At 42.2% G+C, this 16,644-nt stretch overlaps 1 protein-coding gene across 4 annotated transcripts; it reads left to right on the top strand.

Moving 5' to 3' along the window:
- Positions 1-118: 118 nt before the first annotated feature.
- LOC115113188 (protein FAM149B1-like) lies at positions 119-13,499 on the top strand. Of its 4 annotated transcripts, none has more exons than XM_029640540.2 (16): positions 119-589; positions 1,045-1,161; positions 1,390-1,537; positions 3,665-3,807; positions 4,187-4,345; positions 6,458-6,616; positions 6,842-7,023; positions 7,210-7,352; positions 7,774-7,896; positions 8,273-8,400; positions 8,673-8,900; positions 9,295-9,418; positions 9,526-9,651; positions 9,802-9,883; positions 9,978-10,115; positions 10,923-13,499. In XM_029640540.2, exons 1-16 carry the CDS (start codon positions 486-488, stop codon positions 11,003-11,005), a joined length of 2,187 nt encoding a protein of 728 aa, XP_029496400.2. In that variant the 5' UTR covers positions 119-485; the 3' UTR covers positions 11,006-13,499. The 4 variants fall into 4 exon arrangements, with proteins under 4 accessions (XP_029496400.2, XP_029496401.2, XP_029496402.2 ...); XM_029640541.2 differs by having other exon boundaries at positions 8,273-8,385; XM_029640542.2 differs by lacking the exon at positions 7,774-7,896.
- The last annotated feature ends 3,145 nt before the right edge of the window (positions 13,500-16,644 follow it).

Below are 16,644 nucleotides of genomic sequence, written 5' to 3' on the forward strand. Positions count from 1 at the left end.
GATAGAATTTAGGAGCGCGATAGGAAAATCGCACAGAGCATATGGATTTGTAGTCTTTTATATTAAGGAGAAAGCACATATGAGACGAGATAGAAATGTATTTCCCATCAGGCCTATGGATTGGGTGTCCATAACATCCTTGTTGTTGTGGCAATAATCCTCTTTAGTAGTAATGGATGCTGTAATATTGGTATATATTATTACACTTGCGCTGAAACATAAAAACACATTTGTTGTCCACGGTTTGTTTGAAATATTATATTGTAGATCAATACATCTCTTTCTCAGTTATCTAGAGTAACTACGTTAGCCAGCTAGCAAGTTAGCTGCAATTACTGTTAGCCTCAATAAGTTCAGTAGCAACGAGGCCAGATAGCTAACGTTACAGTAGCTAGCTAACTTGCAAGTGTGTACGTATTGACCTGCGGTCGGGGAAAAATGGCAAATCTCTTCCAAAAGACAAAGTGGGGACAGGAATCAGAGGGATGCACGACGAGAGAGGACACACAGGAGGGCATGAGCCGATAAGCAGAAAAAGGAGAATGATTTCGCGATACAGCAGGAGAACAGTATCGCACAATCTTGAGGTGTAAGTAAAGCAAGCTTGTTTACTAATCACCAAGCTTATCATTCTTTGCTAACAGTCATTTCTGTCATTCGAGATACTGATTTGGTAGCTAGCTAACCTAGATTGACTAACGCTACATTGTTGGTAAGTAAATAGCTAACGTTAGCTAATGCACAGTCCATGATCGTATGACAATGTAAAAGGAGAATGTATTGATCAGATCACATTTTTGACAGCCCATCTGTCACACCAAGGTCAGTTGCCTCCACAAAGGGATGGGATAGGATAATGTTTAATGCTTTAAATTGATTATGTAAAGTTCCACCTCATGCTTCACTCCTTGTTTGTTTGGGATTAGTGTATTTTTTACAACAATACATATCAACCTACTATAGTATTAGAATGAAATATCTATGTATCTATCGATGCTATTGCTTACTCGTGTTTAATAAAGCTGTGTTTTCCTTTCTCTGCAGTCGGGGCATATCCCGAAGCAGCCTTGACCATCACCCTCTCCCAGAGGAGGTAGACAATGACTTCCTCCCCCATTGCCTCCTCCATGACCTTCAGGAAGCTGTCTCCACTTACAACAGGTATGACCTGTTCTCAAAGAATCGGGCGGTCGATACCAAGTACACTTGTAGGGAGCAGCAATTTTGCTTTCACATATCCTGTTTAGATGCGTTAAGGCAAGGAGACAATAAAGAGGGAGGTAGCCAGTTAGTTACATAATCTGGTCTAAATTATTCCCTCACACACTCGACAACACACAACACTGTAATGTACAGCAACATGTAAACAATATCTGTCCTCTTCTGCAGCTCGGAGATGACATCTGCAGCCTCTCGCCGGTCAGACTGTCCAACGGCCACTACTGGAGACACGACGCGGTCCTGGTCTGGGATCCACAGCTACACAGAGACGGGTATCTCTACAGAGAGGAGCTCTGTCTTCTCCTGGGGCTATGATGTGAGTCTCGCCTCACCTTCTCAGCTGGATCTTGCCATTCAATTGCCCTATGTTCTGAGTATCAAGCGCTTATGTTGCCTTCAGAACGTATTCATACCCCTTGATTTATTCCACATTTTGTTGTGTTACAGCCTGAATTTAAAATGGATTAAATATATGTTTGTTCTCACCCATCTACACACAATACCCCATAATGACAAAGTGAAAACAGGCTGTGATTACAGCTGTGAGTCTTTATGGGTACGTCTCTAAGAGCTTTGCACACCTGGATTGCAGAATATTTGCACATTATTCATGTCAAGTTGGTTGTTGATCTTTGTTTGACAGCCAAGTCTTGCCATAGATTTTCAAGGCAATTGAAGTCAAAACTGTAACTAGTCCACTCAGGGACATTCAATTTAATCTTGGTAAGCATCTCCAGTGTATATTTTGCCTTGTGTTTTAGGTATTGTCCTGCTAAAAGGTGAATTTGTCTCCCAGTGTCTGTTGGAAAGCAGACTGAACCAGGTTTTCCTGTAGCATTTTGCCTGTGCTTAGCTCTCAGTTTATTTTTATCATAAAAACTCCCTTATCCTTGCCCATAACATAACATGATGCAGCCACCGCCATGCTTGAAAATATGAAGAGTACTAGTCAGTGATGTGTTGTGTATTCATAATGCTTTATATTCAGGGCATAAAGTGAATTTCTTTGCCACATGTTTTGCAGTTTTACTTTAGTGCCTTATTGCAAACAGGGTGCATGTTTTGGAATAGTTTTATTCTGTACAGTCTTCCTTTTAACTCTGTCATTTAGGTTAGTATTGTGGAGCAACTACAATGTCGTTGATCCATCCTTAGTTTTCTCCTGTCACAGCCACTAAACCCTGTAACTGTTTTAAAATCACTGTTGGCCTCATCGTGAAATCCCTGAGAGTTTCCTTCCTCTCTGGCAACCGAGTTAGGAAGGACGCCTGTATATTTGTAGTGACTGGGTGTATTGATACACCATCCAAAGTGTTATTAATAACTTCACCATGCTCAAAAGGACTGTTCAGTGTCTGCTTTTTTACCCATCTACCAAAAGGTGCCCTTCTTTGCGAGGCATTAGAAAACCTCCCTGGTCTTGGTGGTTGAACCTGTGTTTGAAATTCGCTGCTCAACTGAGGGACCTTACATATATTTATATCTAAGGATCGAATCCCCGAGCTGACAAGGTAAAAATCTGTTGTTTTGCCCCTGAACAAGGCCGTTAACCCACTGTTCCCCGGTAGGCCATCATTGTAATTAAGAATTTGTTTTTAACTGACCTGTGTGGGATACAGAGATGAGGTAGTCATTCAAAAATCATGTTAAACACTATTATTGCACACATTTTTACTGTTGAACAATTATAGGCTTACCATAACAAAGGGGTTTAATACTTATCGACTCGAGACATTTCAGCTTTACATTTTTATTTAATTTGTAAAAAATAAAACAAACTTTTACATTATGGGGTATTGTGTGTATGCCAGTGACACGATCTCAGTTTAATCCATTTTAAATTCAAGCTGTAACACAACAAAATGTGGAAAAAGTCAAGGGGTGTGAATACTTTCTGAAGGCACTAGCTAGACCTAGCCATGCTGAATGCTACAACAGTCTTTTATACAGTTTTCAATTAAATTAGCCTTATCATATTTTATTGTAATGACTTACAGTCTACTCTGTCTGCAGAGGTCAGTTCCCTCATGGTTTTACTTCATGGTGATTTTTAGCTTTCTAGAGCTTGCCCTCAGAAACTTTATAAAAACTCCATGATGTATTTACACACAGCCATGTCCTCAGAATGCCTCATAGGAGTCATACTTCTATAATCCTAATTTATATTCTACAGTAAACACAACCTGCCTGTGCAGGCACACACTCTCTGTCTCTCACAAACATATGCACATGATACCAATTACTCCAGCACGATCACTCATACACTGCCACACACACAGTTCCCTGGGAGCTCTAGGAGCCCATCGCCTGCTGTGACATAAACGACTCTCAGCGATGTGCTGCTAATATTTGATTAGCTTGAAAAGCAACTGCCTTCTGTCATAGTGTTCCTCTGCAGGGCCTCCTCTCTCTCTCTACCTCTCTCCCTCCCTCCATCCCTCAGGAATTTGACAAGGTGGCGTCGCGACAGGTGCAGCAGATGTTTGAGGAGATTGACGAGGAGCTTTATGAGGGGCGGGGTGGGGCACATCTACGGGGGCTGCAAGATGAGTGCCATCAGTGGGCCTTCAGGTTCCCTCACCTACGGTGGGTACTCACCCTACTTCCCCCTCACCTCTCACACACTGTCACACTTTACTGCCACTCTAGCCTTGTTCCTACACTATTCACCTGCAAATGTATCACTGAAAGTACTTAGGGTTCAATAAAGGTATACCTCTTAAAAGAACAGTCCAACTTGAAGGTACCTAAGATGAATCTAATTTAGATTTGTTTTCAAACCTGAGAAGAAACTACTTGCCACATAATTATAGGCTCAAAGCCCTTGGGCCCCATTCCCAATAAGATATCATAAACCATTGGCTCAGTGTGTGTTTGGGGGGGTTAATACATTTTCCTATCGGTTTGATTAATTTAGGTTGTAATCACTGTTTGACCCCCTCCACCCTGCTATGTGAACCCACAGGATTCTGGGTAGTCAGCTGGTGTGTCCCAATGACGAGGGCTTCCAGTGGTACGCCACTTCAGGGGAGGGGACCGGGACAGCCAGCAGCAGTGCAGCTGGACAAAAGGACAGCATCAGTAGCAAGCCCCAGGACAAGGATAAGCCTGGCCCCTGCACAGAGTGAGCACTGACTACTGATGCTGTTAACCCATCAATTATGGATGTCCGTTTGCTTTGTGGTTTTGTGACCTACATACTGTGTGGCTTGTCAAACAGCAAGTCAACTTAAGTAAGTCAGCGTGTGTAAGTTACAATGCGTCAGTTGCGATTTTGGCATGTAAATCTTGGTGGGGCAAATCCCCACGTTTTTAGATGCATGCCAGCAAACCCACTACACAACACTTAACAATATATTAATTGCAATATAACTGTGACACACTTAGGGCCTACGTAAAGCTGTCCCAACACCTTACCACTGCTACACCTGCCTATCAGTGGAGCTTGTCTGGCAGCGAAACAGTTCATTCAGCCTCATATAATGCCTTAAAAAACACAGCTGATATGGCTGACTTGCTTAAGCAAATGCGGTTTCTAATAACAATTGAGGTGTACCAACAAAGGCATAAGGGGTTGGCGAGCGGATAAGAGGCAATCCTTCATTTCGATTAAGACATTAATGAGCGAGCTAGGACAGACGTAGTCAATATAACTATTTGTTCAGCACTTTTGAAATGTACAGCGACAGAATTGAGAACACGGCCGTTCTTACAGTGTTCTCCCTGTACACCAAGTCAGAACCGTAGGTTAAATAAAGGGGGCATATAAGCAGACAATGAAAGCTCTTACAATATTCAATGATTACATCCTCTAAAACCGGCTACATGTGCACCACCAAGTCAGAACAGTAGGTGAAATTAGGAGGGGAGACAGGACCAAATTATTAAGGTGAGGCACATGGCCTACTAACAGCTTATTACACAACATACACTTAGTATTACTTTCTCAGCTACAGTATACATATCTCCCAGGCATATTACATAATTTATGCACAATACATTTTTTGACTCACCTTGTTGTGCTCACTTGAACAAGAAGGTGGTGCAGCGGTCCATCGTGGGCAAATTCTGTCATCAAACATCAAAGTCTGGCATTCTCTGGATTTATGGTTCTTTCAAGACAACTGGGAACTTGGGGGGGATCATGATGACGTCAGTGATCTTCAGGTCGGAGCTCTAGAAAGAGGCCCGAATTCCAGACTTGCAATTCCGAGTTAGATGAACATTCCAAACTTATATTTTTTAGCTAGTTTTTTTCAGAGTTCCCAGTTGTCTTGAACTCACTGAAGTCAGATTTCCCAGTTCCAAGTTAACAGTTGTTTAAAGTGAGGCAGAAATCATGCTGGATTGACAGCATGGACAATGTTGAATGTTTATCATTTTAAGCTTGGAAAAGATACCCTTAAACCCAGAATTGGGACCACACACCCACTCCACTGACTAGCAGGCTAGTGATTGCTTTGAAATTCTTGCAGTTAGCCACTGATTCCTTCCACACCACTCATTGTTGAGTTTGCAATCTCCAACTTGTTATGTAATGTTTATATGTTTATGTCCAATGTCCAATACATTTTATCTATAATTTCACTTCATTATTTCTCTTCATATGACAAGGATTAAAACTACTGGATGTGCCAGTAGATTGTCGACTTGATTCAATATTTTAAAAGTATGATGTTGACATGATCAGTCCAATCAAAGCTGCTGTAGATATAATGTGGTTTGATATAATTTTATCTGTGGGCATTGACCTTGAGCCTTCTTGGATGGTCACTTCTAATGTAACTCTAATTGCAGCACCCAAAGGGCTTGCATTTGCGAGCTCTACCCTTAGATTTGGCGGTGACGTAGTGTCCCAATGAGTGACAGAACACTGAGCCAATCACGGCTCAACTAGAGAACGTTACCAACACCTACGCTCCATATTTTCCGCTGGCTGCCCCACCACCACAGAAAGCATTGAGCCAGGCCTTACTCAAGAAACCGAAAAAGAGAAGTTTGTATGTGGCTTTATTAACTCATAAAAAAATAAAAAAAATAAACATTTTTACATTGCTTGCAAACTCATGTGACACTTATTAATGCCAAAATAACATGCAAAACAGGCAACCCCCAAAAATATATAAAATAATATGTATTATTTTTTGCAAGGTGTACATGTACTGGCTAGGCTACTTTGGCTAGCCAAAAAATTAGGACTGATGCTTTTTAGGAACCGTGTTGTTTGTGTGTCCAGTCTGTGTGTGCAAGGTAGGAAGGCTGTGCTGTCCAGGCCCCGGGAGGATGTTGACCACCCCCCTGGTACTCCCAGTGGATCCAGAGGTCATGACAGGCCCAGAGTGATCGAGGCTGAAGGCCTGATGGAGGAGTACCTGGCCTTTGACTGCAGGGATTTGTGGGTCACCTCCCGGCTCTCCTGTTTAGTACCCTCCAGTATATCTATAGGGGCATTTCAAACACTTTACAGTATGGTGCAGTTGATTGAGCTTGTTGCCTACTTTTGGGATTACCCTAAGGGTACCAAGTAACCTTAAACCAAGCTCTGTATTTGACAGTATTTTACATAACTTTGCCCAGGTCTGTTGTGTTGATGGTTTAATCTATGGTTTGCCCTTTACAGGGATGACAATTGGGAGCGGGGGTGCATGGGGGCTCGTCGGCGGTGGTACGGCCTGCCTCCGGTGTCTCCCTACCGCTGTCGCAGACAGGCAGTCCTCGACCTGCTGTTTGACGATGTGTGGCGAGAGCTGTTTGGCTGGATGGAGGAGCTGGTCCGCAGGCACTGGGAGGGCTGTGTGTCAGGTAGAACCACAGGGCAATGTCTTATAGGCAACGCTGGGTCATATATTAGTGTTCTGTTACTCAACAAAGAGACTTGCAATTTACTTTTAAACCAAGAAATCCATCATTGCCAAATGATGCCATACCCACAGCATAATCTGTTGGTTGAGCCTGTGTTGACAGTATTTTGCATCCTCTTTTTGACAGATGATGAGAAAAATGCAGTGAACTTCAGCCCATCCCAGTCAGATGCTCAGAACCCTTTCCTGCTCCTGTCCACACTGCCCACTCTGCTCCCCAGGCTGGGCCAGAGCAGGGTGCCCCAGCTAACAGGAACCCCGCAACCCCAGGTCAGTGCCCTGAGAGGGGGGAGAAGGACCACCAATAGGTCTACCTCTCCGTAGAGTGCAAAATCCTACTGTTAGGATGTAGGATTTAGATCAATAGGATATATTACTAAGCACTGTGAATGGACTATAATAACTTTCAGATTAGTTTGAGAGTTTAGGCTTAGTTTTCAAAACTGGAAACACAGTCACACACTGATGCTGAATTGCTTTCCCCTGCTGTCAGGAGTTTTTCTCACTCTGTTTTAAGGCTATCAGATAGTTCATTAACTTGAAGCCTTTTTTCTTTCCTTCTTTTTGCCCCCTACTCTTTCTTGTTCCTTGGTCTGTTCCACACCCTTTTAACCACCAATCTGTCCTTCCTTACTACCTCCTTTTCTCTCTCTCACTCTCTCATTTGGTCATCCGTTTTCTTCCCCCAAAGACCACAAAATCAAGGGGCTCAAAGCACAAGCCCAGGCGGAAATCCAAAAAGCAGAAAAAATCATCTACTGTATGCAACTCTCACCTAGAGGCAAAATGTTGCCGATCGACGCCATCCACAGCGGCATGTTTTTATTCATTCTTAGACTGAATGTGCTTGTGCCTGTTGAATAACTCAAACCATACCAATTTTAGTCACTTTCTTACTTCTTAACCGTCTCTGTCTTTTTAAAAAATGTATCAAATGACAATTTTGGAATGCTTTTACTTACTCAATTCTTGCTTTAATTTACTTTTTTGTCTAATTGTTTGTTTGGTCTCAAGTGGGTGGTTGTAGGTCCTCTCCACTTGGTTGCATGTAGAAACGCTGAGTTGGGGCTAAGGTGACGTGCAAGTGTCCGTAGTGATAATGAGGTGGCTGTAGTTTTTTTTAGGTGAATGACCACTTTAGGTGAATGACTCTTACTCCGTATCGGCTTCTGCCTCCCTGCCTCCTACAGTCCAGTCGGGTCCCAGTAGAGGCGGCGGTGACACATCACAACCTCAACGAACTCATAGTCATCCACGGCATCCCCCTGCAGCAGAGGAACCTGGGAGTGATGGAGAGAGCCCAGTATGGAGACCATAAGTACTGATCATACTCCTGCTGATACTATAATAATCTTTATTAGTATTATTATTTAGTATAAGAATCTTTGGTATTATTATTTAGTATAAGAATCTTTATTAGTAGAGTGTAGCATTAGGAGCTAACTCTAGGGGTCAACCACTATTATTACTGATGACCTATTATCGTCTTATTAAATAAGAGGTGAAGAGACTGTTATTAGCTATGGATATGTAGGTGTGTATGCATATCTTACTTTGAGTAAAGGTTAATTGCTTCCTTTTCTTTCTTAGGGACCCTGAGGAGAGGGTGATGACCCATAGGCCAGGGTCCACCGTGATTCCGTCTAGCAAGCTACGTCCTCGCCGGGTGCTAGAGCAGAGCTCCTCCTCCCTCCCCCGCCCTGCCCAGTCGGCGAGACGCCGTAACCCGCCTCCACGAACTCTTTTGCCCTTGGTTCCCAGCCTGACGCAGTCCAATGCCGCTGGCTCCATGGATGAGGTCATCCGTGGAACGCGCCTGTGAGTTAACTTAGAGGGTTACCCAATCTCCATCTGGTCCCTGTCCTCCTCCATGTACACCCCTCCTTCCTCGCTCTTCTTCTCCTATCGCTCTGAAGCTGGTGAACTGTCTGTGCAGAGAGATTACTTTGAAAGCGGTTTGCCTTTTAACTTGTGCCTTGTGGCGTTCTGTTCAGCAGAATGGAGGGGAAGGGATGTGAGGAATTGTGTGTGTGTGTGACTAGCTAAGCATCCTAACAGATGAACTTGTCATGAACCTTGAGTGGAACAATATCTGTGTGGAGCATATAATTTACCCTTGTGTGGAGTGAGATTTCAGTCTGCTCCATGTTAAAGGGACTTGTGTAACTTTATAGAAAGCGTGGAAGGTGAACAGAGTTATTACTCTCTCCAGACCCACAGCCAGTGACCGCCTGGCCTCTCCTCTGATGCCTCTGAGCAGGAACACACTCCTTCCTCCCATCGGCACTGGGGACGCTGAGCCCAGGCACTCTGGACAGCACTTCAGACCTACTCGGGTATGGGACGAGTAAAACTGCATACTAGTTGTACATCTTGAACTGACTTGATAAAACAATTAATACTATCACCTGCTAATAACACAACGCAATTTTATTTTGTGTAGCGGCATAGAGACTTGTCCAGTCGTGCCCACAGTGCTGTTACAGATGAAGCAGGTAGTTTGCTTCCTCGGGATCGGCTTCATCAATTGGACGTATTCTCCCGTCCCAACACCACCCACACCTACAGGGTATGGCTATAGTCACACATGGTGGTCACACATTATTACCACTACAGCATGATTTTGGTATATTTTGTAGGTTTATTTTGTAAAGGATGAATGTGGAATATGTGTGCCTGCGTCCCAGTCAGTGAGATTTAACTCTGGGTTCTGTTGCAGTCAGACACCCCTTACCGCCGCTCTTTCACGGTGCTGGACAACATTGGACAGGGACGTCCTGGCAGGGCATCTGTGGGTACAGGTGGGCACCTCGTTTTACATTGCATACTGTACACAGTTTCTACACATTTCTTTTTGTGACCGACTGATTGAGTCTCTGTCTGGTATCCTGGCAGACTCTCTGGGCATCGGAGTGACGGGCATCAGTTTGGGCATCAGCAGCTCCTTCTTCCTGGACTCCTTTGCCCACCACCCCCTGGGCCACTCCCCCATTGAAGATGAGGAGGAGCCTGATACACAAGCCCCTCCCCCAGGTCAGTAGGCATCTCCAGTGGTCCTCATCATTTCTAAAAGGCTGTGGATCTGACTTCTCACGGACCTTTATTTACCCAGACTACAGATCCCGAAGCTTCTACGCTTGTGTTTATTCACAACTTTATGCTTTCTCTGCTCTACTTGTAAAGAACAGTCTACTCTGGCGAACAGGTCTCATTTAATAAAGTTATATCAAAGCTGAATCAATGTCTGCAAGATCACATAATATAAAGTCATAATATAACATTACTGTAAGACAAAATCACCACTGCATTTTTCTTTCATGTGGCCAAAACTCAACAGGGTGCGCCACTAGGCAAAATACACAGGTAGGCTATGCTACAGTTTGCACCATTTGCTCAAAAATGTGCTCACTGAACATCATTCAAAACACCACTGAACAACTCAAGATGATCTAAATGCATATCCCCATGAAACTGATTGAGATAAAACGGGTTGGTAAAACTTGAAATGGTCATTCACGATTGATTGGGAAATGTGAAGGGAAGGAGACCTCAAAAATGTGCTCATAAAGTAGAGGTAAAGAAGCACATACACAGAACGGATGGTGATCCGCACATGCCCCGACGCTTCGGGACCTTTAATCCGTGAAAAAAAGATCTGCGGCCACTCCGTTAATAAAACATGTCGCTGGGTTGTGTTTGGTAATTAAGTTTATGAGAGAGTTTGGTCGTAGCCTCTGGTTACGAGGAAAGCAGTTATCTTCAAATGGAGACGAATTTGAGTATTAACTATCAATGCTCATTAACACTTGTCTTCTTTGTCCTGATCTCCTCTCTTCTCAGCTCTACTGGTGCCTGTTTCAGTCCCAGCAAGCTCCCACAACCGGGGTGGCTTCATGTCCCGCAGTAGCAGACCTGGGTTGTAGCTGCTTTGACCTCGCCCACCTCCACCTTCTCCAACCACACCCTCCTCAGCACAGCAAGGTGCAAGCCCTGCTTCCAATCCCAACGGTGCAGATCTTTTGTACAATGTACTGTTTGGTGATTTTATTTATTGATGCTTTTTGTTTTTCGAGAGCCTTATTTTTGTATTTTGGAACTCTCAGCTTACCTGGCTGCCAAAGATAGTAAACTGTCTCATTTATCACCTGTATGTCGGTATGTACTCTACCGTTCAAAAGTTTGGGGTCACTTAGAAATGTCCTTGTTTTTTAAATAAAAGCACATTTCTTGACCATTAAAATAACATCAAATTGATCAGAACCATCACTCCTGTGTTCCAATGGCACGTTGTGTTAGCTAATCCAAGTTTATAATTTTAAAAGGCTAATTGAACATTAGAAAACCATTTTGCAATTATGTTAGCATAGCTGAAAACTGTTGAAAACTTCTGAAACTAGTCAGTCTATTCTTGTTCTGAGAAATGAAGGCTATTCCATGCAAGAAATTACCAAGAAACTGTACTACTCCCTTCACAGAACAGCGCCAACTGGCTCTAACCAGAATGGAAAGAGGAGTGGGAGGCCCCGGTGCACAACTGAGCAAGTACATTAGATTGTCTAGTTTGAGAAACAGATGCCTCAAGTCTTCAACTGGCAGCTTCATTAAATAGTACCCGCATAACACCAGTCTCAAAGTCAACAGTGAAGTGGCGACTTTGGGATGCTGGCCTTCTAGGCAGAGTTGCAAAGAAAAAGCCATATGTCAGACTGGTGAATAAAAAGAAAAAATGAAGATGGGCAAAAGAAGACAGACACTGGATAGAGGAAGATTGGATAAAAGTGTTATAGACAGAGTTTAAGTTTGAGCTGTTCGGATCACAAAGAAGAACATTCGTGAGACGCACAAAAAAATGGAAAGATGCTGGAGGAGTGCTTGACACCATCTGTCAAGCATGGTGGATGCAATGTGATGGTCTGTGGGTGCTTTGGTGGTGGTAAAGTTGGAGATTTGTACAGGGTGAAAGGGATCTTGAAGAAGGAAGGCTATCACTCCATTTTGCGATGCCATGCCATACCCTGTGGACGGCTCTTAATTTGAGCCAATTTCCTCCTACAACAGGACAATGACCCGAAGCACAGCTCCAAACTTTGCAAAAACGATTTAGGGAAGAAGCAGTCAGCTGGTATTCTGTCTATAATGGAGTGGCCAGCACAGTCACCGGATCTCAACCCTATTGAGCTGTTGTGGGAGCAGCTTGACCGTATGGTACGTAAGAAGTGTCCATCAAATCTCTTCTGATTACCTCAACAAATTGACAAGAATGCCAAAGGTCTGCAAGACTGTAATTGCTGAAAATGGAGGATTCTTTGACGAAAGCAAAGTTTGAAGGACACAATTACTATTTCAATTAGAAATCATTATTTATAACTTGTCATCGTCTTGACTATTTCCTATTCATGTATGTTTTAATGGAAAACAAGGACATTTCTAAGTGACCCCAAACTTTTGAACGGTATTGTGTGTACTGTGTATTGTATGTATGGTTTAGATGTATATGTGTGAATGTATATTGTCTGTTCTTTTCTCTGATCTATCTCTATACTCTTAAGTGATTCTATGCAGGTAATGGGAAGTCAAAAGCATTTTGCACACTGACACGCTTCGTCAGGCTGCTTTGTACTTTTCTAAGGACATGATTTTTTATTTTCCCATGTGTAAAAAGACGAGCACAAAACCTCTGGGTTTCACATAGCATACCTTAACAGGAGGAGACAAGACGAGCTTTAGACGCTAACTAAATGGGTAGGCATTTGGTGTTTTCCTCACAAGCCTTTTTGTGATGAGGGCTTAGTGTAAGCCACAGGAGACATGTGAGGGAATAGAGGGGCTGTATTAGTACTGGGACAATTCACCTCACTGCAGTAGAAGCCATATGTTGTTTTCAGCAGAGGGACTAGCTGAGCCTAGATCAGTCAGGCAATTTTTATATAAATACGTGATAGATGTGTGACTAGAGGGCATGCAGGTAACAAGTTTTAATCCAAATTTGACCTTCTACCTTGTCTTAACTTCAAGGTTTTGTGCAGGGTAACGTGTAAGATTTCTGATAAATGTAATAGGTTTTTATAAGCACATTTATGTTTCTAGTCCCTTGTGCTTAACACAAGATATATTGGCGCTCCTTTGCATTTCCTAATTATGACTGAGATGGAAGGTTTTTATGTATATTTTCCAAAACAGAACTGCAGGTCCCCTTCTATTTCTATGGCTTCAACAACAGTCAGGAGCACCAACTAACATGGAGGTATTTGAATTCTTTATAGAGTTAGGTTGCACTGGATGGTCTCCCTTGTAGATGGCATTAATAAAGCTTGAAATGCAGCATAGTTCTTTATGGATTCCTTATGAAGTTTATCCCAGAATTTTATATAGAATAATAAAGATGTGTATTCAAATAAATATAATTATTGAATTGCCTCTCAAGGCTCTTGGATTATTCACCGTAACATAAAACACCTCAAATACAAAATGCTATGTTTGACATGTGATAGTTATAAAGAACTAGTGTATAAAGATACTATACATTCGACTTACAGTATAACAGGATAGAAATTGCACTAACTAACAACTAAGTAACATTTGGTGTGGATGCATATGGAATACACAAGTTGCTGCCAACATCAATCTATCTAAAATTACTTGCAACACTAAACAAAAATATAAACACAACATGTAAAGTGTTTGTCCCATATTTCATGAGCTGAAATATAAGTTCCCAGAAATGTTCCATAAGCACAAAAAGTGTATTGCTCTCCAATTTGTTTACCTCCCTGTTAGTGAGCATTTCTCCTTTGAAAGATAATCCATCCACCTGGCAGGTGTGGCATATCAATAAACTGATTAAACAGCATGCTCATTACATGTGTCACCTTTGCTGGGGACAATAAATGGCCACTCTAAAATGTGCAGTTTTGTCACACAACACAATGCCACACGTCTCAAGTATGAGGGAGTGTGTAATTGATATTCTGACTGCAGGAATGTCCACCAGAGCTGTTGCCAGAGAATTGAATGATCATTTCTCTACCATAAGCCACCTCCAACGTCATTTTGGAGAATTTGGCAGTACGTCCAACCGGCCTCACAACCACAGACCACGTGTAACCACGCCAGCCCACATCCGGCTTCTTGACCTGCGGGATCGTCTGAGACCAGACCCTGAACAGCTGATGAATGTGTGGGTTTGTACAATCAAAGAGTTTCTGACAGTTTGTGCAGATGTTATCTCAGGGAAGCAGGCATAAGCTACGGACAACAAACACAATTGCATTTTATCGATGGCATGCACAGAGATACTGTGACGAGATCCTGAAGTCCTTTGTCGTGCCATTCATTCGCCATACATCACCTCATCTTTCAGCATGATAATGCTCGTCCCCATGTTGCAAGGATCTGTACGCAATTCTTGGATGCTGAAAATGTCTCAGTTCTTCCATGGCCTGCATACTCACCAGACATGTCATCCACGGAGGAGGTTTGGGATGCTCTTGATCGATGCCTATGACAGCGTGTTCCAGTTCACACCACAGGTGCGGAGATTATCCGTTCACCTACTTTCTCAAAGACACGGTTGGAACCAAAATTTGGACTCATCAGTCCAAAGGACAGCTTTCCACCGGTCTAATGTCTATTTCTCGTGTTTCTTGGCCCAAGCAATTCTTTTTTTCTTGTTGGTGTCCTTTAGTACTGGTTTCTTTGCAGCAATTAGACCATGAAGGCCTGATTCACGCAGTCTCCTCTGAACAGTTGATGTAGAGATGTGTCTGTTACTTAAGCTATTTGGGCTGCAATTTCTGAGGTGCAGTTAACTCTAATGAACTTAACCTCTGCAGCAGAGGTAACTCTGAGTCTTACTTTCCTGTGGCGGTCCTCATGAGAGCCAGTTTCATCATAGTCCTTGATGGTTTTTGCGACTGCACTTGAAGATACGTTCAAAGTTCTTGACATTTTCTGGATTGACTGACCTTCATGTCTCAAAGTAATGATGGAATGTTGTTTCTCTTTGCTTATTTGAGCTGTTCTTGCCATAATAATAATATAGGTATTTATCAAATAAGGCTATCTTCTGTATACCACCCCTACCTCGTCACAACACAACTGATTGCCTCAAATGCATTAAGAAGGAAAGAAATTCCACAAATTAACTTTTAACAAGGCACACCTGTTAATTGAAATGCATTTCAGGTGACGACCACATGAAGCTGGTTTAGAGAATGCCAAGAGTGTGCAAAGCTGTCATCAAGGCAAAGGGTGGCTTCTTTGAAGAATCTCAAATATAAAATATATTTGTTGAACACTTTTTTTGTTACTACATGATTCCATATGTGTTATTTCATATTTTTGATGTATTCACTATTATACTACAACATACAAAAATAGTAAAAAATAAAGAAAAACACTTGAATTAGTAGGTGTGTACAAACTTTTGACTGGTACTGTATATATATATAGTGCCCTTTATTTTAAAGGGTTTGAAGACTTCACTTTTTTCCTTTCCCTCTTGTTTGGACATTCCTCCCTTTTTGGAATATTTGTTTGAACTGCAGATTACCCCTTTAACCTTATTGTTTCCTACCTCGCATACAGCACACAACCATTCATTGACTGGGGTATAAAAGTAAGCACACAACTCACCTAGCTAGCTAGTTAGGTTGATAGCTGACAGTGGCCAACAAATTGATAAGTAAAGTTACCATACTTGCTAGCTAACACATAGTTGAGTACTACAGAAGTACTATTTTCTTAGTTGTTGGGCGCCACAAAGTAGTTCAAAGTAATTCAAAACAGATATTGGCTGTAAAAGTTAATTACAATAACGTATCAAAACCTACTAGTCTTCTTTATCAAAACTGTCGAAGTAGCTAGCTGGCTAAGAAATTCACTTGCTTTGTTTACAAAATGTGGTGCTCTGTCCTGTCCACAGAGTGTAGGTTAAGGGTCAGCATACATAGGTTTGGTTTGTTCATAGCAGAAATCAGATAGGTGAAGCAAACTTCTGCGCTTGCATACTCCCTAACATTTTTTTTTAAAGCGGCAATATTACTGTTGTTTTTCCTTCTTGCGCTACCGTAGCAACAACAGCCATAAGACTTCCTGAAACTAGTTAAATAGTTAAGCAGAACAGTCCTTAGGAGGGAGTTATCACACAATAATCCCTGGGATCGAGGGCCTTGCTGCTTTTATATAATGGTTGCCAAAATATTTATAAAACATTATTTGAATGAGTAAATACGTTTTTGCATTCTTAAGATGCTACCCAAGCCACTGGTAATTAGTTATTTTCTCATGTTTTGACCAAGTCGTTAATCCTAATCATTCTCTTCATTGCTATGCTAAACAAATCATTTCCATTTAGCTACCTAGTATAGATGTAATGATAATGAGAGACAAGAATGTCAATAAATAATGATTTAAAAGTATCAAATAGGCCTACATTGGCAACAACTATTATGGTTAGCGAGTCTGAGCTAATCAAGCTATAGTGACATTTCCGTTGATGGCAAGTGAGTGGAAGTAATGTCTGTGGTCCTGGTGATGGTAGCCTAGTGGTTAGAGTGTTGGA

This window comes from Oncorhynchus nerka, linkage group LG28 (assembly GCF_034236695.1).
Source record: "Oncorhynchus nerka isolate Pitt River linkage group LG28, Oner_Uvic_2.0, whole genome shotgun sequence".
Lineage (NCBI taxonomy): Eukaryota > Metazoa > Chordata > Actinopteri > Salmoniformes > Salmonidae > Oncorhynchus > Oncorhynchus nerka.

Coding starts and splice junctions, on each gene's coding strand:
- LOC115113188 (XM_029640540.2), top strand. CDS start 486: ATGCACGACGAGAGAGGACACACAGGAGGGCATGAGCCGATAAGCAGA. Junction 1,162..1,389: donor GCTGTCTCCACTTACAACAG/GTATGACCTGTT, acceptor CCTCTTCTGCAG/CTCGGAGATGACATCTGCAG. Junction 10,116..10,922: donor TACACAAGCCCCTCCCCCAG/GTCAGTAGGCAT, acceptor CTCTCTTCTCAG/CTCTACTGGTGCCTGTTTCA.